Here is a 26,041-nt window from a genome sequence, read left to right as displayed (position 1 = left end):
TAAATAAAGAATAAAATAATATAACGACATACATATGTACATATGTAGTTGTGGCACTTTTTACATTTTTCTTACGCAGTAGAAAATTTCCTTCTGTAAAATTTGGAACAGGGTGTTTTAAATTTCTTCCACTCACTCTAGTATAAATGTATGCAATATGTAAGTACTTACGATTCTCATTATTGCACAAGAGTATATAATCTGCGATTGATCAATATGTATCGAACGAAGCAATTCATCAAGACATAAGACAAGCATGCGAACGGTCGCCGAGCAACTAACACTCTATCAAAGTTGACAACGGTGACTGTTGCAGTTCCATTTTTAAATTTAGACATTAGTTCTTTCAAAACGTGTCGAAAATTATTCATTGTATATGAAAAAAAATGACCTTTTCCACTCGACGCCGACATACATTACACAAACCTGATCGATAAACCACATTGAGGATTCGCCCTCAGAGATGTGCTCGGATTTATATAAACGGAAAAACCACAACACATCGATTTACATGCAAATTTCATTTTTGTTACAAACGCGTGCGACTTATTCCTCCTTATTTGGATCACCTAATTCCGCTAGGATTACACTGTCGTCTTTCCAAATTGTAATTTTTTTCGTCCCAAAAATGGCCCGTTTTTTGTACCGTCTTTGAATTTTGGCCACGAGATGACTTTCACGCTAGCGTAAAAAAATTTTCTCTCGATTTCATATTATCATTACGATATTCTGACACGTATTAAATATAATATTTATAATATATGCACACCGAGTGTCTCATACTACGAAAATATCTAAGATGACGCTATCTTATCACTAATGTATTCAAATAAACACGCTTTTATGCCAACTCATTTTGAATGCTAGCGATAAATGCACACACAGTTTCGCGCTGATCTTTCGCACACACATACATACATATATATTAAATGAAAACATGCAAAATAAATAAAATATGTATGTATGTACAAAACTTGATATTCTAAAATGACATATTTATATGTATAATAATTCTGAGGAACTGCGCCGTAAAAGGAAATGAAGTGTTTTGATTCAAAAGTCACGATCGTGACCATACATAATACGGCATTACAAAGAAAACGTTACTATTGAGCATCATATCTGTGATCAATTGGTAATAACTGATCAATACAAACATTAACCGCCGTCCAGATCAATTAATTGATAAATCACGGCTCGAAAGCTACTTTGCTGTGTTTTCTCAACATTCCATACATGTCTCTGTATTTGAGAGCCGCATTTCTGATGTACGCTTAGTCGTCGGCAAACATACAAACAAACATTGAATCTATGCAAATTTTCAGTGTGTTTTAGAGATATGTTTGTCGAAGACAGGTAGGTATTCAGTTGAGTACACACACACACACACATACACACACGCGGAATAGAATAGTGATAATAATAAAGAGGAAATAAATATGCAGTAGAAGAAAAGTGTTGTCGTGGTGCGGTTGTTACAAAGGAGTGCTGATGTCACCAGCTGACACAATTGTTCAAACAGCCAAGCAGTCGCTGATTTATTGATGTGTTTGTGTCCTGATGAATCTCCGGAACGAAATGTTCATTCGATCAATTAAGGAGTCACAAATCAGCTGCTCGGCAGAGCTAATCCGACGCACTTCTCTCTATGCGTAGAAGGTAACTTGCCGTTATCAAGTTCAAGTACAAAGATTGAACATACTGTTTTTTTTTTTGTGTTGTAGTGTTCGATCGGATCTCTAGTTTTTGTACGGGTCCAGCTAGTTTTGTATGATATTTCAACATCGCATGCTGATTTAGCTGAATCATTCGCCAACTGCTCGCCTAGACACCGCCGTCTATCTATCACACCCATATTTCATATCAACATGCGATTGAATTATACACATATTCAGACTATTGGGTGGATTAATGTGAGTAGTGTTTCCAACTGAGGTCAATCCTGCTTTTGACTTTCACTTCTTGCTTTTAATCCTTGCCGCGAGCGATTCTTATCGTGACTTTCTACAGCTTCGGATCATTTTGAAGATTTCCTGATTCATTCGATTGAGAGCATTTTCATTGCAAGCGAAATACTTCTTAGCGTTTTTTTTTTACCTGTTCGCTTCGGTTACTTATCCGGGGATTTTTTGCCGGTTTTATTGCGCCCGTTCTCCGATTATAAAACCAAACTGTGACCTTTGTAATGTTTCGACGGGGCACTTCCTTCTGTTGTTCTCTTGGTAACGTGTTGAATTTGCGCTTTTGAAATTCGCCGCTGGCGCACTAAAAACTTATTATTATGATATAATACATACATATATCAAAACTTCTTTTGCGCAAGATTTCAATCTATGTACACGCTACGAAGGATCATTACACTGTTATGGTAATCTGCTTAAAATTTAGCAGTGATTTGATTAACTGGTGAGCGCATAAGCAGACAACCAAAAAAAGTGAATACAAGAACTTCCTACAATACCTTGGACAAAAAATGTCGACTAATAAATGATAAAATCATTCCAGGCGTGAAAATTCATCTCAAGCGAAGATCCTCAAATAAATATATACATACATATATTCGAGAAAATATTAGAACTCCATTAAACCCATAATAACGATTTATCCACACTGTGGGTAAATCGTTATTATGGGTGATTTAATAGGAATGGGAATTAAGGCGCAGACACACCGAATCGTACGACATGGCAAACATAGGTACTAGGTAGACTCCAACTGTGAATGGTCGTGTCGTCATGTCATTGTTTATTCGTACGGTCTTATTATTTCGACAAGTTTTTCCTATATTTTTATTAATTTCACTTGGCACGATGCTATTTTTCTAATATGGAGATCACCGTTATCGATCATTCTCAAACCTATGTCAATACAGGGGGTGAGTTTTGGCCTTGATTGCGATAGAAAATATTGGGCATTGTTTTTGTACACGTACAAAATTATCAAAAAAACATGTGCCTGTCGTGTGTATCTGCGCCTTTACCAAGTAATGTCATACGATATAACCAGTGGCGTGACTGGTGGTTAGCATATAATATTTTCGAGCAGAGTGATCACGGGTTCGAGTCCCACTAGAGTCCCGCTGCTGGCCAGACCTTGGTTTGTGATTCCAGGTCGATCGTTTCTTATTAGAGTTAGCCAATTTTTCTGATTTTAATTAAAACGGTATGTATTGATTGTATTATATCTGTTTAGGTGCACTCGTGGCTTTGGAGCGATCTGTAAAGGCGAGTGTTCATGTTCTATGAAATATAAATATATATGTATATACATATTTAAAAAAAATAACAACGGGTTTACGACAAAAAGTTCTTTAAAACTTTAATTACAAAAAAACATCATACCAAATAAATATTAACAATTTAGTGGCCGCGCGATTTCACCGGCGATAATACTAATCACAATAGGGACGACAATTAAGACGCAAACACACCGAATTGTACGGCACGGCCTATGTAGACCCCAGCTATGGAAGGATGTGTCTTCATATAATTTTTACAAAGTTTACTTCGATAATCGGTCAAACAATATTTTCAATTCGTTAGATCTTATTATTTCGATAAGTTTCTCCTACATTTCTTCAAATATGGGAATCACCGTTATTGATCACTGTCAAAACTATGTCAATACTAGGATAAAATATCACCGAAAACACTCCAGGGGATGAGTTTTGGGAAGATCTCGACGCCACAGGCTAATCGTGCCAGCATTTTTTTTAATGTGCAAAGCGTGCGATTCTTTGTGCTCTTTAGTTTCGTTGTTGTTTTTAAAGGAGAGAAATAAAAGAGCTCCCGAAGCTGCAAATAGCAATTTGGTGGTTTTTAGCCAAAAATTTTAATTTTTCGTCTGAATTTTACATTAGCTTACAATTTTCAATTGTTAAATCGACTTTAGGAGACATGAATTTTTCCTGGATGACAGGATACATTTTGCGCAATTGTGACAATCATCAAATTGTCAAATTTGAGCTAGCATTTACGGTTGAGCTCAGCTTTTGCTTGGTATTGCATGCTTATGAGATACGGTGAAGAATTGAAAACTGCTATTACGGATCAATCGGATCCTGAAACTAGCGGCTTTGTCCTGTGCCCACCCCGCCACCCACGCATCAGCCGCAAGTCATAACGGTGCGCGTGCGCTCGCGCCAATTGGCCGAGCCAGGATGCTGATCAATTGATCATCAATTCGAGCATCTTGCGAAAATCGACCATTTGAGACGATTAAGCAATTGACCCGGTTCGCAGCCACACCTCGAGTCGAGGGTGGCTCACCCACCCACCCACCCACCCACCAATCAACCACCCTCGCACTTTCACATAAATCACTCCCGATACGGTTATTGCATTTCTTTATTACTGGAGTAGATTGCGATCGTCCGTTGGTTATGGACCATTGACGAATCATAATAAAGTTGCCAAAATTGCACCCAAGTGGTATCATTCGATAGGAGGCATAAACGCTTGTAAACAAAGTACATCAACATTTAGGTGTCACGACTCAAATTATCGATAGTTTTGATTGACTTATTATAGTGAACGTTTCAGTGTCTCCAGTTGCGTAAGTGTCGAAACGAAATTGTCGATTGTAAAAGGTATCCGAGCATAAAACGGCAGTAAAAGGTGAATCGATCCGAATGTCGAAACGAAGAGCGACGATTAGATGACGCCGTGCAACAGACGATATGAAGGAAGTGGGAGCGGTCCCGGTCCAGCAGGTGACCACAAAAAACCAGACATCTCCATATGTGGCCGCGAAAATACGCAGAAGCATTTCTCCAGCGCGCGCGACCGCCGGTCATGTTTATTAAACACCGGAGCGGCTAATGGGAGTGTCCATCAGCCATGCATTCCACCACCTCGGCAGTGCCTTATGGACATATCCGCCCCAAAACCAGGACAAATCCCACAAATTTCAACAACCTAACGTCTAACGTCTAACTAGGAACGACATTGCTTCAAAGATGCACAATCTGAATGTCTGTAAAAATATTGCTGAAAAGTGAAGTAGGGCGACCCAGAATAGATTGGGTGACGAAGAGTTCAATCTGTGAAAAGCTGACACTCCGGTGAAATGAGGTTCCAGAAGTGGCACAAGACAGGATCACCTGGCGGAATTTAATCAAGACCTCGACCCAATTTGAATAAGAGAGCTTAATAATAATACACATTAGAATAGCTATTTTAATAGCGGTTGATGGACGATGATTCGGTGGTATCATCATCATCATCTGCAGCCGCTCACCATCCACTGCTGGATGGAGGCCTCTCCAACACGCTTCCACTCGTATCTGTTTTGCGCAACTCTTATCCATCTCACCCCACACATTTTCCTAATTTCGTCTACCCATCTTCCCAGTGGTCTTCCTTTTAACCTTTTGCATTTTCTCGTGTAAAATTCTAGCACTATTTTTGTCCACCTTTTCCATTCTTCTAGCCAAGTAACCCGCCCATTGCCATTTCAATCTCTTTACTATGTCCACTACCCTTGTCATCCGTTCCACTTCCTGTTTATTCTCGTTGTGCCGTACATACAGCGTTCCATACTTCTTTGAGTGCATTGGACTTTGTATAGTATCTTGGCGTTCAATGTCCAAGTTTCACATGACAAAACACATTGATCGCAGGTCTTTTTATTCAGACAGAGTGGCGATTTTGATTTTAAAACAAGATTCATTCGTCCAAATGCACTCCATCTTAATTTCATATGTCTCTTTATTTCTTCTTCTTTCCTACCGGACATGTCTATTATCACATGTACATATATGTAACTTAAATGTACGGTATACACTAAAGTAAAGAAGTCATGAAAATTTGCTACTTAAACAAGTAGAAATGTAGAAAGTCCCGGCCAAATACGCTGATGGCGAGATCTTGTGGTTATTAAAAACACAGACCCACCGTGTCCTGCTAGAGTTTTTCTAGCTTAATTGCTGTGACGTATTCAATAAATCGGTATCCTCCTCAGTGTCTCGCAACTGTTACATAACGTATTTCTCATAAACTAGCTGTATAATAATAAAAAATTATGACTGTCCATAGAATGTCCTGTAATATTTGAAAAATTGTTAGTGCTTCTGTAAAAAAATGTTGTCTTGGGGTAATTCCTGTAATGGCACATATAACATATGTATGTATGTAGTAAAATAAAATTTGTAAGTACATAATATGATGTTTTCATATAAAATAAACATAGCATTGTTCAATTTACATATGTAATAGAAGAAATCCATAGTGCTTAGTTATTATATTATTGCTAGCCAGATTAAAGCGTATCAACTACACACTTAAAACTTAACTAATAAAAACGTCAATAAATTAAGACATCAAACTTAAATGATGTTGGCCAAAATCAGGAATGCACCCAGATTTTAAGCGTAAGTACGTAGTAAAAGAACCGGTCGGCTGCATATTTGGCATTTTGCGTACTACATACACACGTGCACGGCATTCTTTGAAATTAATGGCAGATTCGGGAAATCGCTTTTCGAAAAGTGCGTGGAAAATGAAGTGCGCGACCGACGCACATAAATCAGATGGAGCGGCTGGTAAATAATGCAACTCCGGTGTGGCATCGATAGAATCGCACTGCAATGAAGACGTGGATGGCGACAGAACCGCAGTGCATGATTTATCACCGGTGGTGAACACGAAGCCGGTTATAAAGTGTGCTGTTTTATTGCACCGAAGAAAATCGAGAAAACTGCACACCTGGACGAACCAGCCGGATACACACGTCTGACTATTGTCGACTCTTGACTTGAAAATGCATTGACAATTTGGTACGGTATCGTCCAAACAATGTATAAAAATGCAAATAATTTTTTTATAAACGCATTTGATTTATTATGTGGACAATTAAATCCATTTGTATTTAAAGGTTTTATTATGATTAAATAAATATATTATATTAATCATTATAAAACGCCATTTTTAATAATACAGCCTCTGGACATCACATATGAAACTAAACTAGTGGTTTGCGTATTCGCTAAGCAATGGTAAGTAGAAATTTTCATTATCATAAAAGTGACGTTTAGCAGTGACATCTAGCGATAAAATTTTAAACTAAGCAATCAATTGTTTTAATACAAATAAAAAATCACGTTTTATAGATCCGAAAAAAATTGTAAGAATAAATTGCTATATAAACAACTAGTGTTTTTGCCCGGCTTCGCTCGGTATTTGTAATATAAACAACATAAACATGACGAAACATATAGTAAATATTCATTCGTTTTTTAATTAAATTTATTTGAATCGAAAAAAAATAATATTAAACCATATATCGATATTGTCGTCATAGAATCTTTAATTTGCGATGCTCCCAACCAAATATATTTACATACATACTTACATATGTAGTTACAAAGTCTCTTTTGAAATTATATATTAGATTATGTGTTTTTATAAATTGCGCAATTTATTTATTACGATTTATTTATTGACTGTCTACAATTGTAACACGAGTTTCCACTAGTTTTGCCCACACACTAAGTGATCTATTGTGCATTTATTTGAAATACAAGTAAACCTTAAATATATATATAATGACAACATGACATTTGCATTTGCAAACTACAAAAAAACAAGCTAAAACGATCGACTCGTTTGAATATTTACGAAGAAAATAAATATAGCAACAATATGCAAATTATTTTTCTTCTTTTATGAGCAGTTACATACATACATATATGTACTACATCGTATTTCTAATTTAATTAAAAAATAATAATCTATTTCAACGCAGTTTTTTACGTAAACCGCAAGAGAACAAATTACGACTTCATTAACACACTCAAAAAAAGCTTTTCTTTCAGAAGAAAAATTAATTTCCACGGAGAATTAAAACGATGGTGAATAAATTAAAAATTAATTACGAAATAATATTTTCTACGACGTATTTTTTTTAAACCAAGGATTTCAAGCTTAACATTATCGGACTTGGCGAACAATTTATAAACGATAACAAGAATTTGGTTACGTCTATTTAACGTCACTTGTGTATGTATTGTTTGAATTTATTGTCGACTATTTAATATTCCATACGTTCATGACATAATTGGCTATGCCGTAAATTAACTTAGGTTTACCATAAATCACAATCGTCAACAGCACTAGGATGATCGCATTATTAAAATTCAAAATACATATTGAAAATTTTGCTCACCTTTTTTTCGCACGCCTCGTGACAAACATATTTGCACACTGAAAATACAAACGAATCGTTGAGTAAAACACAATATATCACAATTTACAGGAACACAAAAAACTTTCAATTTAATTTCACACAGCGTGAACACAATATTATTAATTTACGCACCCTTATACCAGCGTGTGCAATGATATATGTGGGTGCTTTGTTCAACCCTTATATATCCAATAATGTTAAAACCCAATTATAGAACGCGTATGCGGTTACATTTTACAATTGTTTTCATTTTTTTTTTTTTGATACATACAATGAGTAAAATTTCCAAGTCATCGCGTGAAACAATTAAAACTTTAAATTGGAATCGTAATACGAGGTCATTTGAACTAAAAATTTACATGTATATGTCCCCAAAGATAAAAACTTCCACAACTGTGAATGTATGAATATTAAAATAAGTGCTGAAGTTGAGTGTTACTGAAATATATTTTTACCACGACAACAGGAGACTCGACCAGCCAGGGGGCGATGGCAAGCATGGCAAGGGCGTTCTTTGCGAACCCTTTTACTGCGAAACTGATGTTGTTGCTGTTGCGCTTGCTGGTGTGAATGTTGTAATTGTTGTTGTTGTTGAGGTGGTCCAGGTTGTTGTTGAACTTGCTGTTGCCCATTTTGCACAACCGGTGTGGCTTTTTCCTGTGAAAATATATTTAAAAAAAATTGTTACAATAGTGTTATTTCGAGTAGCGATTATTAAAATAAAACCAGTCTAGCTGGGCGTGAATTGAATCCACCTGTCAGATATGTCATTTGGATGAACGCTTTGACATATGTAATTAAATTGTCAATAAAAATAATTTAATCCCCCGAAAAAAATGTAGACCCGTTTAAAATTCAATTTGAATGTCATTCTACTGCTGCTTGACCAAAACTTTCTCAGTTGGTTGATTTCAGACATTTTTTTCTGATCAAAAGAAAAAACATAATATAGAGGAAGTAACTAAAATTTAGGTTTCTAATGTTAAAGCGTATAAATTATTTCAGCCCATTGCCCACGAGCGGCCGTTTTTATGGAGCGGTCAGACCTTATTCGAGAGGATTTTTCAAAGAAATCCGCTTATTTATATAAGATTTATAAGCCAAGATTTTCCTTTTTATAAAATAATAACATTTACAATTATAATAAAAAAATAATGTTCATCAACTTTGATTCAAAATTATTAAAAATATGGTAAAAATACTGGAAAAAATCGAAACAATATGAAATAATACCTAATAAAGTATACAATTCTCTTATAACAGAATCTATAAACGAAAATCTTCTTAAAGGAATACAAAATTGCACAATTTAAAACGTAGCGGCTTCATCATATTCATAACTAGAGATTATGTCGTCATTAAACAGTAGACCGATCCATTAGTGTTCAAAGCAATAGAGAAAAAAAATATGGTTTATCTAAAAAATTAACAATGGTGCACCCATCCTTATCCTTATCTATGTACATAATTATGAATAAAGGCCTCTCTAGCACGTTTCCATTCCGCTCTATTTTGGGCAACTCTCATCCATCTCATCGCGAACATTTTTCTGATTTAATCCACCCAACTCCTCTGCGACCTACCTTGCACCAATTTACATTCTCTCGCTTACCATTCGAGCACTTCTTTCACCATTCTATCGTATGTGACGTTGATAATATATGGAGCAAGCTCATCAACAAAGTCATATAAAATTTATAAAATCAAATAAAGTTCTTTTTCGAATGGCTCCTATTCCAAGAGCTATTCGACTTAATGAAATCGTTGCTGCTGAGTCTGAATGTGATATTCTCCACCTTAGTGAGCGTAAATTATCTGATATTATTCTAACCTATTTGTCTGGTAGTCTACGCTCATCATTGTTTTCATGATTGAATGTGATGTATGAGTGGAATTTTGATTTACTCTCTTCCATTAGGGACTCACAGCCCACAGGGATGTTTTGTATTTGCAGTTGGTTCTTATTTATTGGAACTGGCTGTAGGTGCAAGACATTCCCTAAATTGTATTTTTATTATTTGATATTTTTACTTTATCTGCTATTATTATAATATTATATGTTTTTTTTATGATTATGTATAAATGTATTTTTGTCTGTGTATATACATATGTATATATTTTTATTTTTCTTTTTATAAGAAATTCCCTTCTTTGTTTTTAATTTGCAATTTTTTATTTTTCGCTACTATTTTAATGGTTTTTTTTATGATTGTATTAAATGTATATTTTCACCAATTCAAGCCGTGAAAATTTATCAAACAATTAATTTTACAACGTTTAACTGTATAAATTTAACCCTAACAACCCAATCTTAAGCCCTTACTTAACCTAACCTATCTTAGCCCTTAAATAATACCAAACCTAACAATCTAATCTTAAATGAATAAAATCAAGCCTGAAAATGTAACTGATTATGTATTCACTGAAACGTCAGTGAAAATATATCACTTGAATATAATTTCACTGTGACATATGTATGTATGTACATATACATATATGTTTTGTTTTTGTCATCTCTAATTTCTATAGTTATTATTTTGTTTCTTTTCTATTATATTTTGACCGTTGTGGCGCATTAGGAATTCTTGTAATGCTAAAATGGTCCAAACTTTAAATAAATAAAATTGGCAAATTTTGATATGAGACGGCCAATTTGAATCAAAATCTATCCAGAAACAGCTATGTACATATATTTGGTTTATTAGCATATGTACTTTAAAACGAGTCGATTAAAAATGGCAAAATTTTCCTATTCGATTTTCTTTATACATTACTGACTAAAATATATTTTAAGCATTTTTAAAGGCAACCGAAGCCTCAATGCACCCCTGATAATAAACCCAATTACGTTACATACATATGTATAAATGTATGCCGTGAATGTCGTACATATGCGATTCATCGGTCTATTTGTCGTCAGTTCCAATACCGATATGTGTCCAATGCTGAAAATGGCCTTCGTCGAGCATAATTGGCCAATTTAATAGGAAAGCGTCCACAAGTGCGCGATTGTGTTCAACCAAGCGGCTACTACAGCTATCTGATCTTGCCAACAATGACTCCCCGGCCATCGTCAACTAAGTAATTCCATTTAACGTTTTAATTGGTCACAACACAGCTGGAGTCGAATTAGATCAGCTCCGAACCGATCGATCCACGTGAACCCTTTTAAATTAAATAATTTCTACTGAAAAATGTTAAGAATTCCTTCTTAAGTAGTTTTGGGTTGTAAACGTTTCCCTACGGTGATATAATCATTATTCACGGTGCATCGCCGCCTTTCAGTATATTTTCACGCTCGTCAAGTCGAGCTCAACTTATTTCAGCGGGGTCGACCCATTTAAAGCTGCTGAAACATCTGTCACGTACTGAACAACCCTTCAACAAGATCGTCTCGGCAAATTCGTGTCAACCCTTTCATGCTTCGTCTTAAACACTCCAGAAAAACGTGCCTCAAAAGAAGACAATCTTCACCGGCGATACCATTGTGTGACGAGAAGTGACGTCGACTTGTGGGACGTGAACTGATGATATGTACAATAAATCTTTCAATAACCCTATTTGACGAAAAAAAACACTTAAGATAAGTTTTAACCTTTTGTATCTGCTCCACTGTAGTGTTGTAATAAACCGATCCTTTAAAATGTTGACCTTTGAATTGTATAACACTGTATATAGGATCGTCTTCACTACACGATGACATATTTACAATTATGGATTTTCTATGTAAGTAATTAGGCACTATCTGCACTATTCAACGTTATGCTTCAAATGCAAAACACAGACTAAAATTCAGTATTTAGTCATGCTTTATTATTGGCACGAAACAACGTGTGTGGTTGCTGCGAAATCTTAAAATGAAAGACAAAAACTCACCGAGTTAAAATTACTGATGACTTTTGTGAAATTAAACACGACATACTCGTGGGTTATTCACTTTCAATTGAGACTTTTAAAAGGTAAAAAACAATGATTTGATAACTTTTTACCACTCACGTCAGCTTTGTCCAAATTGGTCAATCGACTCTCGAATGTTTATGACTAATTTTTATTTTAAGAAATAAATCATATTTTATCACTTCCTCTACCTATTAATTCATACTAAGAAACAGTGGCATGACGAAATTCAAGGCTACTGAACTGGTAGTAAACTTATACCATTTCAAAAACTAAATAAATAAATAAACAACCAAACAAAAAATCTTTCAACATTCATAATCTATTATTAGCGACACGACAAATGCATCGTTACGTACTTCAAAGTTTTCACACATCCATATGAGGATTTATGTACTGTTAGTTTGAAACACATAGTAGGTACCTGCATATTTCCACGCTTCACTAACAGTCCCAAGTATGCAATGAATGATCACTGTCAACACGTATGATAGGAGCGTAATAAGAAATTGAAATAAGTAGTCACAACAATGAACGATAAAGAAACAGTCTGGCATGTGTACGTCCCACAGGCCAATTTAACTGATTGATGGGCCGACTTTGAAGGATGTCAATGCACCGAAAAATACCAGAGCAACTTAGATTGGAATAAGACGACATCGATCGATTATTTATTGGACGAGCCGGTCCGACAATTTGTATCAATGTACTTACTCGTCCAACGCTCACACCCAGAACTGCATTTATCTAATAGGAGGAGGGGAGAATAGACTATGTAGCACATGCATGAAAGGCACACGCACTATATTTTATAGCAGCTAATGCAGGCCACTCCTTAAACAACAAATTTGGGGTGAAACAGGACGATGAAAAATATAATATTGAAACAGAAAGCTAAAACGTAATACTAATGGGTTTAAGGGAGGGGTGGAAGGAGGTGGAATAATCGTCTCGCTCGAAAGCCCTTTACCAAAATTAACTTTCGACTCTCAAAATTTGGGACGAAAGAGGCCCCACGACACGACAATCGCCACTTGACACTGATTACACCGCTGAAAAGCGGCACATTTTCACGAATGACTTTACGTTATTTGCACCGAGGAGCGATTAGCCGCCAGAGGGTCGGTCATGCGATCAAAAAATAAAGAAAAATACATATAGCTGGAAAAAACTGGGGCCATTAATTCCGTCGATTTGAATACTCCCCGCTGGTGTGCTGTGCTAGTGACGAAAAGTTTCGCTTTTCGAAGTATAAAAAGACATTTGTACGAAGCGGACGCGGCTTCCGGTCGTTACGAAAAGGTCAAAATTGTATCAGCTGAAAATATTGAAGGGAAAGTAAAAAAAAATGTGTATAAGAAAAATTGCGTTTTGAGCTTCGTTTACCGAACGGCCTTTCGCACGCGCCTCGAGCATTATTTACTTATTCTAAAGGAAATTGAGAAAATAAAAAAAAGCCCACTTATGCTTATTCGTATTTCATCGATATTTTTAGGGTATGCATAATGTTTACGCTAAGGTATATGATCACCACAAATATGTATAATAATATTCAAATTATACCACGTAAAGCAGGAATTCTTATCCTTGTGATTCCGTAGGTAGATTTCAGGATATTCACGAACTCGGATAAAAAATGATACATTTAAATAAAAACTAATAAATAATTAAATTTAAGATTCAAATTCGATTCCCAATTGATTAGAAAAATAACATGAAAACTAAAATAAACGCCAACAGACACTGGTATAAATTTTTATTGTTATAATGTTTAAATTGTTAATACATTAGGTATCATCATCAATCACAGCCATTCGCCATCCACTCCTGGATAAAGGCCTCTCCAATACGCATCTATTCATCTCTGTTTCGAGCAACTCTCGCCCATCTCATTCCACACATTTTCTGTTTCATCTACCCATCTCCCCTGTGGCCTTCCTTGCACCCTTTTACATTCTTTCGGGTACTATTCAAGCACTTCTTTCGTCCGTTCTTCTAGCTACGTGACCCACCCATTGGCATTTCAATGTCTTCACTCTCGCCATTATATCAACTACCTGTGTCATACATTTAACCCAGGTATTCCGTTTTCATAATTTAACAGTAAGTATAATAATTCATATATACATATATGCATACACGGATGGATTGGATCAACGAGAAGAAAATTTTAAATGTCAAATTTACCAACAATTTTCTAACAACATGAAATCGTAAAGATCTGTGATTTAAGTCCTATTTGGTAGAAATAGATTGTTCCTTCAAATCATTATTCCTTCCTTCATTCCTGTCTAGTAAACAGCAGGCATACAACTGGAAATTAACTACCCCTAGAGATTGAACAAGAACCCCAATACAATTTTCCTACGAATAGCAAACAATTGTTCAAATAATTACACTGAAATGCCCCCTGGAGAAATAAAGTTTGAGAATCGCTACAATAGCGCTATGAGCACATGTCAGTGTGTTTATGTATGCCAGTTCGCTTCCATGACGTAATCACCGAAAGGACTAATGATTCACTGCGGTCATGGCGCACAATTGTACATGTGCACCGTAAAATTTGTAAATACGAAAAAAAAACCGCGAACACCGTCTGAAAATTAAATTAACCCTTCAGCAACCGCATGAATACAGATACCATCAAATTTTCCTTATTTAAATAAGCTAGAAAAAGGAGGGAGTACGTGATTCGGAAACAGTCCGTGATAAACAGATTGCGCAATATTGCGGATTAAGCCTGCCACGGCCGTTCGAGATAATGGCAAACGACCGTAGAATATAAATATATGCTTTTGTCCTAACGATCGTATGTGGAAATTCAGGACGTTTCGAATTAACGATCAGTGTAGGTACGATCGTGTGCTTATTAGATGGCTTATCACACTCGGATATACATATACATACATATATGTACATATGTAGGTATATTCAAATAAAATATGATATATATGTATTGTACATGCTAGCGAAGTGGAAAATGTCTACGCTGAACTTTTCCTTGCGGCTTAAGTGTGATGTAATCCTAAAAACCGAAGGTAGAAATTTAATATTCGATTACGTTAATCTGGTAAGTATGACCAATGGGAAAATCCGATCTGTCGCAATCATTTGAAAAAAGGTGCTTTCTGTTTATTAGAACTGTTCTTTTGAATGTTGCTCACTTTCCGTTAAATTGGATTCAAAATTTTACGCTCATTGCCAGCCTCCTAGAATAAGTTACAAAATAATTTTTACGATAATTTTGCCGCGAGGTAATAAAACGACACGACTTTGATAATTTTATAGCATCGAGCCATCCGAAAAGAAAAAAAACGAGTGGGTAAGAAAAATACAAATTCCATTAAATCGTTATGTATTTATAATATGTACATATATTCTATAGAAATTTGATCATCGCTTTTCTACCCCCAATATTCTCCAAAACATTTTTTTGAAAGAAAATATAATTAATTTTGTTTCAACATTGGAAATTGTTCAAAGGGCTTTCGAAGAATAAGAATAAGTATGTATATGTTATTATATGAAAAAAATAAAATCACACATTACCGCATACAAAACAAACCGCAATATGTTTCATTTAAGCGATAAGTTTCTGAATCAATTAAATGGAAACGTCTTAGAAAAACCACAAATTTCTTATTTAAAAAGAGAAGCATTAAGACCGAAATGAGTTGCTAAATATCGTAGTCATATTACAGCAAATTTATACTATCATACGTAAAATAAATTCCACGATAGCAATATTAGCCGAATTTTTGTTCAATGTTCAATACTTATGTTTCCAGTTAATTAATCATCATTTTTAATATAAATCTTACCATAAAATGTTTACCATTTTGATATTGACAGAGAGCCCCGCTTTTAAATAAGTAAGATATTCCGTCAGCTGATCACTTGCAACAATTACACAATACTGTTCAAACAGTACCATCGAGGATCATTACAGATAAACATCCAACTTCAGGAGTTTTCCTTAGTATATGTAAGTACACGATCGACTGAATAAGCTCATGTTTTAATGAATATAATTACGCTTAAAATATGAACTGAAATACAAGAAATAAAGTAATGACTATGAGTTTACGCCGAATAATCGAGGCAAGATATTCACTTAGTAGCAAAATTTTTCGCAATTTCCGTAATAGCAATACGTATATGAATATAAGTAAAAACAATAAATTAAGGCAAAAATATATTATTATATTTCGTCATGATTTATCTGACTAAAAATATGTTAACCACACATAGTAATGGAAGAATGTCGGTCAAATGAGATATTATAAATGAATCCGTAATGCCAAAAGCATGTCGTACGCACATAAGCCATAAGGAATATATTATACGCATTCAGATTTATATTCCACATAATAAAGTGTGTTCATATGTGTGTGGAAATCGTGAAAGGCGCACATCAGTGGCAAACAACAAAACAACGAGATGTTTCAGCGTCAAAAACAGCCGGTGGCGGCTCCTCGCGGAAAAACAGTGAAAGCTTTGTACGAAAACGGTACACTCAGCACACTAGATATATATTTTTTTATATTATTAACCGAGCAAACAAATAGAGTGAAATAAAGAGATACGAGGCGAATCTGAGAAAAGCGGAGAGGGGAAACTGCGGCGGTGTGAAGATAAGAAGAGATGCGATCACGAGGTCACAATACATTTTCCGAGTAACAAACGACGCAATAACGCGCTCGTGAATATCTTCAAACAATTCTGTTGCGATTTAAAATTCAAGGTTCCCTTTCGCAGGAAGCGAAATGGAGGCTTGACCAGTGTTTCTCAAAAGAAAATTGAGCGAGAGTGGCAAAGGTCATTTAAGTACCGCGTCGGAAAACTTGCGTTGCGAGATTTTATCTTGTAAATCATAAAACCGTGCTGTGTTTCTGTGATGTTTTAATTATCATATAGCCCGAATTGCACAATTGGTACGGATACAAATGCGAATAAAGGTCATCGTTTATGTCGAATGTATACTATGTATATGTAAGTACAATCGAGAAATTTTGAAGCAATAACAAGAAGAGTAGAGCAAAAGGCGAAGATATATCGTAATAGATAAGCGACGCTAAGAATTTTTCAAATAGATATCACGTTACGAAATGTTGTTCTCATATCCCGCAGCAGTACATATATTTGAAACTTTATCATAATGAGAATCTGCGTTTAATACACTGATCAAACTCCAATACACCGTACGGAAACTTGCACAAATTGTACACAAATTGGCTGGGAACATTGAAACTCAATTCTGCAAGAATTTGAGGATTGTACACCAAACCAACCAGTTATTTATAGAAATGTTTCCCCAAATTATACTCTACAATATAATACTCCATAATAAAATTTATGTGAATAATAGTCTGCGAAAGTACTTCTGGTGGTGACGTCTGTAGTGAGTCGGAAAAAAATAGGAGATAAGTACTGACTACGAACGTAGTCCTAAATTTTGGAAAGTTGGCGAAAGATATTTATTTTTTTCATATCGATGTATGTATTCATGAGCATAAGTAGTATTAATAAGGCTTTTTTTAATACTACGTTCATAAATAAGATATAATATTACACATAAATAAGATATACATATGTATAAGTCACAGAATAGACTTTAGGTTAAATTTTTAGTGGGTAAATTGAATCTGAATAGACATACACAAATGTGTACATATGTATGTACATATATACAAGTGGCGTGCCATGGAAATCTCTATACTTTTATCGCACAGTCTCAGTTACATGTGCGCGAGCAGGATACAAAGGGACTCGGTATGACGTCACCTACATATATTAATAGACAGCACCCAAAATAGACCGACGGGAATATTTCCATAGTTTACTATATGAACATTCAGAGCTTTTTATAAACAAATATTAAAAAGCTCAGAAATTATAAGATCCATTCATCCATAATTATAAAGTATTGGAAAAATATAAAAATGTTCATAAAAAGAAGATATTTTCTTAATTTAAAACAAAATAGATTATATTACATATGTATATTACTGTACGAATTGAATTTAAAAGTATAATACATAATGATTTTATCATATAAATAAAAATAAATTGAAATACAGACCTAATAAACGAGAGTGAAAAAAGTAACTTTTACTACTGATCAAGCCTGTGAGTTGAAAAGGGGCGGTAGAAAGCCGCGTTTGGATAGCTTGTTGTCATCGCTTCGAACTGACACAAGATTCCGATGTTATTTTTAATGATAAAACTTCTGTAGCTTCTTATCGGAGACATTAGCTTACTTCAATGTTAGTTAACCGTATGTCGGTAAAATATCAAAGCGATCTGAAGAGTGGAAATTTTTCAAAATCAGATCATAAATTTTTGACGGGCAGGAATGTCACTTAACTAACAGAGTGAAGCTAATAAAAAACTTGTAATAATACAATCACAAATTCGTGCGAGATATCCACCAAATGAACACAATCTCATGATGAAATCGATTTGAGTGAAGATTTCAACAGATATAATTTAATGATTATTTTTTTAGTACCGAAATTTAAATTAACTGATAATATATTATTGTATATTTTCTTACATACATTTTATGTACGTTCAGTCAGTAAAATCCCAAAGCAAAGTAAGGAATGTACTTATTATACTAATTGTAGGCTCGAGACTGAAATTTTACGCAAATCCAGCAACAAAGAAAAGTTAAGACGAATGAATGAATAAGACACGGTAATAATTAATGTTTGTAAAAACATCCATAGACACACTCCGAGAGTTAAATTTAAAGCCATTAATTACATTATCCATTTAACTCGCGTCTAGCATACCGATACCGATGGGAAGGTTTGCGGTTTACGCTCGAATGTCTCAGAACCAATTGGTTATAAATCTCAATAAACATTCAGGTCTTTCGCGAATGGCTCCAAATGTGCAATGAAAAGACTCCATTTCGAATTTATCGCATCAAGCCACCTTAGCCAGAACGTAAGGACGAGCTTATATCCTTTTTGCGTTGTAAATCGTCGACCAGTCGCCAATGGGAGCCTTTAATTCTCATAAACCGGACAAGGGGTTACTTTTTGTTTCGACATTCTTATCCCGAGAAAAGTCTGTCGGACATGTCGGGAAACATTTGGCTTTACATGTAATCGTCAATATTTCGCAATTTCCTCGCTTAGGATTACACAGCCGAGCATCCGTATTTTCCGAATGAATCCAATTACGTTGAATTTTTTTCTCTCTCCGGTTGGAATTTAAATTCGTATAATTCTCCAAATGTTACATTTCCAACTTTCATTCTTCTGCTAATATGTAGGTTGGGTATGCTCATCAACATCAGTCTAACTTTTGGGCAAAGTGCTCACTGCCTCGATTAATGTTAGTTTTCGCACTCGGTTACTGCGGAAGCAGATGTTTTACAACTGACATTAATGTGAATTAACGTCCAATTCTGCTCCTATCTTCGGTAGGAGAATTCTAGACAAGGTCTTTTATAGTTGTACAATTCGGTATAAAATCAAGTTTTCAACGGAATTATTTCGATAGACGCAAGCTTAAAAGCTTTGCCTTGGAAACTATTCAATTAAATCAACCGGTATTTGAAAAATACCTATTTCAATATTAAAAAGTAAACAAAAATAGACATGATTCAAGTTTTAAAATGTCATAGTGCCATAAAAGAAGGATTAATTGATCAATTGTAAAATTTTAAATTCGAATACCGGTTTCTAAACGTTTTAAACACAATGCCATAAATAATAAAGCAATTTTATTTTTCAAACAATTCTCATGTTTTATGATGTGTACTAAATCAACTATGAATTATTACGTAGTAATAAAATAACCAAGCATCTATGAATATACATAACTTACATATTATTTTAGGGTTTAGCGACAACATGAAATATCTTATTTATATTTTTTCCCTCAAATATAAACCATCTTATTCGATTGCAATATCAAACACTGGTATGCACTCTGACCTATGTATACATATGTATGTATTTTTGTCTACATACATACAATCTCATACTACGATCAAAGAATCCATCTTTAACTAAAATTCAAAAGCCATTTGCGTATGGATAAATCTTTTTTTTAAATCTGACCTAAACTAGGGCAAGTTTGTGTATTTGGGTTAAGTTTATACCAGGGCTGTGAAGTCGGAGTCGGAGTCGTTGAGTCAGAGTATTTCAAGTGGAGTTGGAGTCGTAAACAATCAACCGACCAGGACTCCTTTTTATTATTTTTTTTAATAATTAATATATTACAGTAAGTGTCAACTAGTCTCCAATATTTTTGATGTAAATCCACTAATAAACTTAAATTTAATAATTTCATGATTTAAAATTAAATTATAAATAAAATCTTGATATTCTGTGGCCAAAACCTGCTTTTCATACTTTTTTTTATTCTCAGTTTTCATTCGCATTGATTTATTTGCGTATGAAATTCATACACATACACTTTGATTCTACTTACTTTTTATTTATACCTATTTCATTACCAATAATCCAATTAATTGGGTTACAAGTCAATTTTTATTGATTTTTTTTAATTGCGTTAATTTTTAATATTTTGAAAATCACTATTATTTTTATAATTTTATACGTTGGCAAGAAAAGTCGATCTTACTAAATTCGTTCGAGTTGGAGTCGGAGGCGGTAAATTTTGATCCGAATCCACATCCCTGCTTTACACTAAAACCTAATGGCTGCGACGAAATTGCATTAATATTTTGGATTCATGCGTTACGGATATGACCTATCCAGGACAGAAATTTCAATTTCGGGACTATCTGGATAATCTGGGACGGCAACGATCCTATTTATGTATATACATATGCACAACACCATTTTAATAAATAATTTCAGCACCAGTTCATTATTATCCATCAAAATTTAATTCCGAAAACAGTATATGAAAAATGGTTGTTCCATTTATGAATTTTAAATTGAAATTTATGTTAAACATTAAACCTTTTATAATAACAAACGTCCTTTTCCTCCCTCGCCTCGAGAAAATTCTCTCGAAAATATTATTATATAATAAAATGAATACATTGTAAAAGCATACCCTCCATTTATTTGGTCAAAGAAAACAAAAATTTACACAGCGTCCTTCAAAAGGTAAAAATCACCGGATGACAGAACAGCCGAGTCCTGCTTTAATTGCGATATAGACCAGCTGCAGCGGTTGCATTGTTCGATTCTGCGATCGAGTGCATCTGCCACGCGCCGGCCATTAGATGCGTTTTGTCTACGACGCCATTAGACGAATGGAATGTGATGCAATCCACTTGCAGCCGCATTTTTCATGACGTCGTCGATGAAGTGGGCCCTCTATTTTTACATCGGAAGATGCGCATCCGACTTCTTTCCCATCCTCGATGTTGCATTGCATTGTTGTGATCGCTTTTCGATACACCGACCAGATTCCAGACGCGTATCGTCAAAACAAACATTCGCGAAAGAAGAGCAAAAACAAACACCTGCGATTTCCCAACCGTTCCAGTTCGATTTTAACACAGACACATATTTTGACGATTGCGACATCTCGACATGCGCGGTCGTCTTTGATGATTCTGCTTTGTATTGTCTACCTTGTTGTCGGCTTTTTTTTGTGGAGTGCATGTAAATGATTCTATCCGTTGCGCGGCTCAAAAGAACGCACGTGACGTTTTATTTCCTTTTCAGTTGCTTTTTTTTTATACATAATACTAATGCTCGCACAGTCGGCAATCGGTTAAAAGGCATTCTAGATGGGTCTATTTTTCTCGTACACTTGCACTCTTCCGTGATAACAGCTTCTCATTAATATTCACGATAACGCAACAGCTATGTACTTCCTATTATTGTATATCGTAAACGTCGGCGACTCATTCCGTATCGCATGGGAGATGCGCCATATTCTTAAACTTGAATGATTCTATTAACATAGTTGATACAAGTGCTCTTCAGAAATGACCCGAGCGATCCATATTGGTTTATCAACACATCAAACGAAATGGACGTATACGTTTCAACTAGTCCAGTTTTAAACATCGGAACCATAACAAAAACCAAACCACTTCGTTAGTTTTAATTATGAATCATCTCAAAATAATACCATTGGGCAAAACTATATCAAAATACTGCACAGTATTAAAATTCAAACCATCACTTTCCTTTTACTCCTTCTCGTCCTCATCCTTTTCTATCGCCGCGTATTAATTATTCATATTACGTTACAGGTGAAACTATAAATTCGAACCGCGGATAGTTAATACATCATCACCATTCACAGCCATTCGCCACGTACATTCCCTGGATGAAGGCCTTTCCAACACGCTTCCATTCTTCTCCGTTTTGAGAAACTTTCATCCATCTTATCACATTTTTTTTTCTGATTTCATCCACCCATCTTCACTGAAGCCTTCCTTGAACCCTTTTACATTCTCTCGGGTACCATTTGAGCATTTCTTTCGTCCATTTACCGTCCGTTCTTCTAGCTACGTGACCCAACCATTGCCATTTCAATTTATTTACTCTCACCATTACATCAACTACCTTTTTCATACTTCTAACTCACGTATTCCGTTTTTTATCCCTCCTCGTTATGCCAAACATACAGCGTTCTATACTTCTTTGGGTGCATTGGACCTTACGCAGTATTCTGACGTTCAATGTCCAAATTTCGCATCAATACGCCATCACTGGCAGGACACATCAATCGAAGATCTTTCTCTTCAGGCACAGTAGCATTTTACATTTGAATACGGCATTCATTCATCAATCATTAATTCGAAAATTTTATAATACAACGCGTATATAAAACGATCACGTAGGTATATGTATGTATGTAATTCGATACCTTAACAGTTAATTTACTAGACGCCTCAATAGTTCAACATGCTAACAAAAACGTACTCCATTTCGAGCAAGGCAGTCGACACGTTACAAATCATGCATCTGATTTTTACCACCCTAAAAAAGAAAAATCTAATATAAAACTCTCATTTTGATTATTTCAAATTTATGTATGTAAACGAAACCATTTTCTTCGTGAGAAATGTGGAATTTTAGACTTCGTGGTAATTAGACACTTTATTTGGGTTCTTGGTTGAATAATTTAAAGCGGTCCGACCCTCATTGCGAATGTACGAGCATTTAAAACACAAGTCTGTACTTTTCCTACTTTTTATTAAATACTTGTTCAATAGTTAGTTTCTGCTTTAGATCACTAGAAGTCACCTTACGTTGCGTCAATCATGACCGAATCATTGGCTATTTCTCATAATTCTCCTATTTATATGTAGAAATGCAAAATCACCTCTCTACAATATCACCGAGAATTGCCTTTGATATTTGATTAACATGTACAAAAGCGTTTACTGCCAAAGATTAACGATTTTCTAGATTAATCAAATTAAACAAACATACACACCGAGTCCGATATGTGTAAAAACCAATTAATCAATGACTATTATGAAGCCGTAATCAAAATTCGAAAGGAATGATGATTACTGCACCATCTCAGCAACTAAATATGTACATAAGTACATTAAAAACAATTGCCAACTTTAACAAGACACGGACGATCTGGATTTAATGATATCGAAAACAGCAACCAGAGCAACATTCCTAGAAATCCAGGGCTTATTATGCCCGCAGGCATTACATACATACATACCAGTGGCGTATATTGGGTGTGTGCTAGGTGTGCGGCGCACACCCGTGAAAACCAAGTAGTATTTTAATACAAAATAATGTGTTGTTGTATAAGCAGGCATTGATGTGTATGGTGTATTTACCGCGTGCGCTAAATGTATGGTGTATGGTGTGGTGTGCAGTCTGCAGCGTGTTGTGTGATGTTAGATGTAGTTTGTGCGCCGCGACGAGAGAATACCTATGCCGTGCAGCAAATTGGTGGGTTTGGTTGGAGTGTGCAGGCGGATATTCGCTTGTATAGGTTTGTTCGCGATATTAAGACGTACGGTGTGCTACGACTTCAGAGCACCGCGCACCGCATCGCACCGCACCGCACCGCACCACTCGGCAATTGACCGAATGCGATGCGGCACGTGGTCTCGTACTTTTTCGCACATTCGTATTTTTATGGTCATATTATTACCTCTAATAACTAATAATGGCTAACAGTGTTCAAGACATTTTAACTATTCCGTTTTCAAATAGAAGTTTTGAGATAAAATTAAAAATAATTAAAGATGGGAAACCGTGTCCGTCTCTTCCAAATTTATCCAGTTTGCATAAAGAAAAAACAAAAGTTTACACTAGACATTTTTGCGTTTCAAATTATAAAAAATTCGTATGGATTACAGGCTGTGAAATTCGATCCAAACTTTTCTGCTGGCCATGTTTATTGTTCTCCAAAGATATTAATGTGTGGAACAAAGAAGGATTTGCTGATCTCAACCATTTGACAGCAGCACTGAAGAAACACAAAGGATCGCAGGCACACGTTCAATCATTTCTTTCCATACAAATGTTTGGCAAACAACGAATCGACGTATTAATTGACAGTCAACGTAAAGCCGAAATAAGTCGACATAATGAACAAGTAAATAAAAATAGAGATGTTTTAAAACGAATTATTAACGCAATAATCTATCTAGGAAAACAAGAACTGTCCCTGCGAGGTCACGACGAGTCATGTAATTCCGTAAACAAAGGCAATTACATTGAATATCTAAATGCTCTTCGAGAATATGATTCTGTTTTAGATACTCTAAATACTGCTACTACCTTTCGTGGTACTTCTCCAAGTATACAAAATGACATAATCGAAGCAATCTCTCATGTTATTAAAGTTCATATAAAAAATGAAGTAGAGTCAGCAAGTTTTGTTGCTATTATTCTCGATGAAACTTCAGATATAATGACAAAATCACAGCTCTCAACAGTTTTACGTTTTGTATGTAAAGGCAATGTACATGAACGGTTTATTAGTTTTACAGACGTTAGTGCTGATAAAACATCTAATGGTCTATTCTAATGGTGAACATAGTTGAAGAATTTAAAATTCAAGACAAATTGGTTGGACAGACTTATGATGGAGCAAGTGTAATGAGTGGACACGTAAATGGTTTGCAATCCAAAGTCCTCAATGCTTATCCTTTTGCTCTTTTTACACACTGTTATGCTCATGTATTGAATTTAGTATTGCAGCAAGGTCTTTCTGATATTAAAGAAAGTAAATCATTTTTTCAAACTTTAAATGGATTGTCTACATACTTTTCAAAATCTTCCAAAAGAGTATTCGCTTTACAGGAATTTGTGACAAAAAGACTTCCCTCTGTAGCACCCACAAGGTGGAATTTTACATCTCGTTTAAGTAGCACAGTACAACAATACAGAAGTCAATTTACATATTTTTTTTCGACATGTTATAGAAAATTGTGAATTATGGGACACAGATACTGTTATAAAAGCACGAGGGTTTTTAGGCTTTTTAGAGGATTTTCAAACAATTAAACTTCTTCAATTTTTTTCAAAACTGTTTGGAATAACTGATGTTTTGTATAACATTCTTCAATCTAAATCTTCGGACGTTTTATATTGTTGTAAAAAAATTAATGATGTTTTGCAGCAACTGAAATACGAAAGGTATAATAATTTTGAAATGTTATGGAATAATTATTTAAATGAAAAAAATGATGATCATGATCGTGGCCACAAAGATTAAAAAATTATTCAGAAGTAGAAGATAAAACTTCATTTCGTCAATTATATTTCAAAATAGTTGATAGCATAATCGCACAAGTCGAATGTAGATATTCTTCACTTTCCAAATTAGAATATTTCCACCTTCTTTGTAATGATAAATATGACGAATATAAAGAAAATTTTCCAAATGTTTTAATTAATAAATTAAAAGATTTTTATGGATCACTGTTTGATTATATTCGATTGAAAAACGAACTCATTGTGCTATATTCCAGCTCTGAATTTTCAGAGAAACCTGTTCATGAATTAATACAATTCATGGCAAA

The 26,041-nt window shown here is 34.9% G+C and overlaps 2 protein-coding genes and 1 long non-coding RNA gene across 3 annotated transcripts in view; 2 read left to right on the top strand and 1 right to left on the bottom strand.

The window, feature by feature from the left end:
* Positions 1-26,041, bottom strand: part of by (focal adhesion protein tensin) — an 87,373-nt gene that overhangs the window by 44,670 nt on the left and 16,662 nt on the right. Inside the window, exons 2-3 of the mRNA XM_077434434.1 lie at positions 8,640-8,841; positions 8,164-8,201 (exon numbers count right to left, since the gene is read on the bottom strand). Of these exons, the coding sequence (XP_077290560.1) occupies positions 8,164-8,201; positions 8,640-8,841 (240 nt within the window). The remainder of the gene's footprint in view (positions 1-8,163; positions 8,202-8,639; positions 8,842-26,041) is intronic.
* LOC143914289 (uncharacterized) lies at positions 1,444-6,154 on the top strand. Its single transcript, XR_013260809.1, has 2 exons — positions 1,444-1,659; positions 1,725-6,154. It is a non-coding gene; the product is annotated as an uncharacterized LOC143914289 (long non-coding RNA).
* Positions 23,880-26,041, top strand: part of LOC143914278 (organic cation transporter-like protein) — a 474,519-nt gene continuing 472,357 nt past the window's right edge. Inside the window, exon 1 of the mRNA XM_077434437.1 lies at positions 23,880-23,957. Coding sequence (XP_077290563.1) covers positions 23,940-23,957 — 18 coding nt within the window. The 5' untranslated portion in view covers positions 23,880-23,939. The remainder of the gene's footprint in view (positions 23,958-26,041) is intronic.

The sequence above is a fragment of the Arctopsyche grandis genome, chromosome 7 (assembly GCF_051622035.1).
Source record: "Arctopsyche grandis isolate Sample6627 chromosome 7, ASM5162203v2, whole genome shotgun sequence".
In the NCBI taxonomy this organism is placed as follows: Eukaryota; Metazoa; Arthropoda; class Insecta; order Trichoptera; family Hydropsychidae; genus Arctopsyche; species Arctopsyche grandis.
This window is presented reverse-complemented; position numbering and strand designations above follow the sequence as displayed.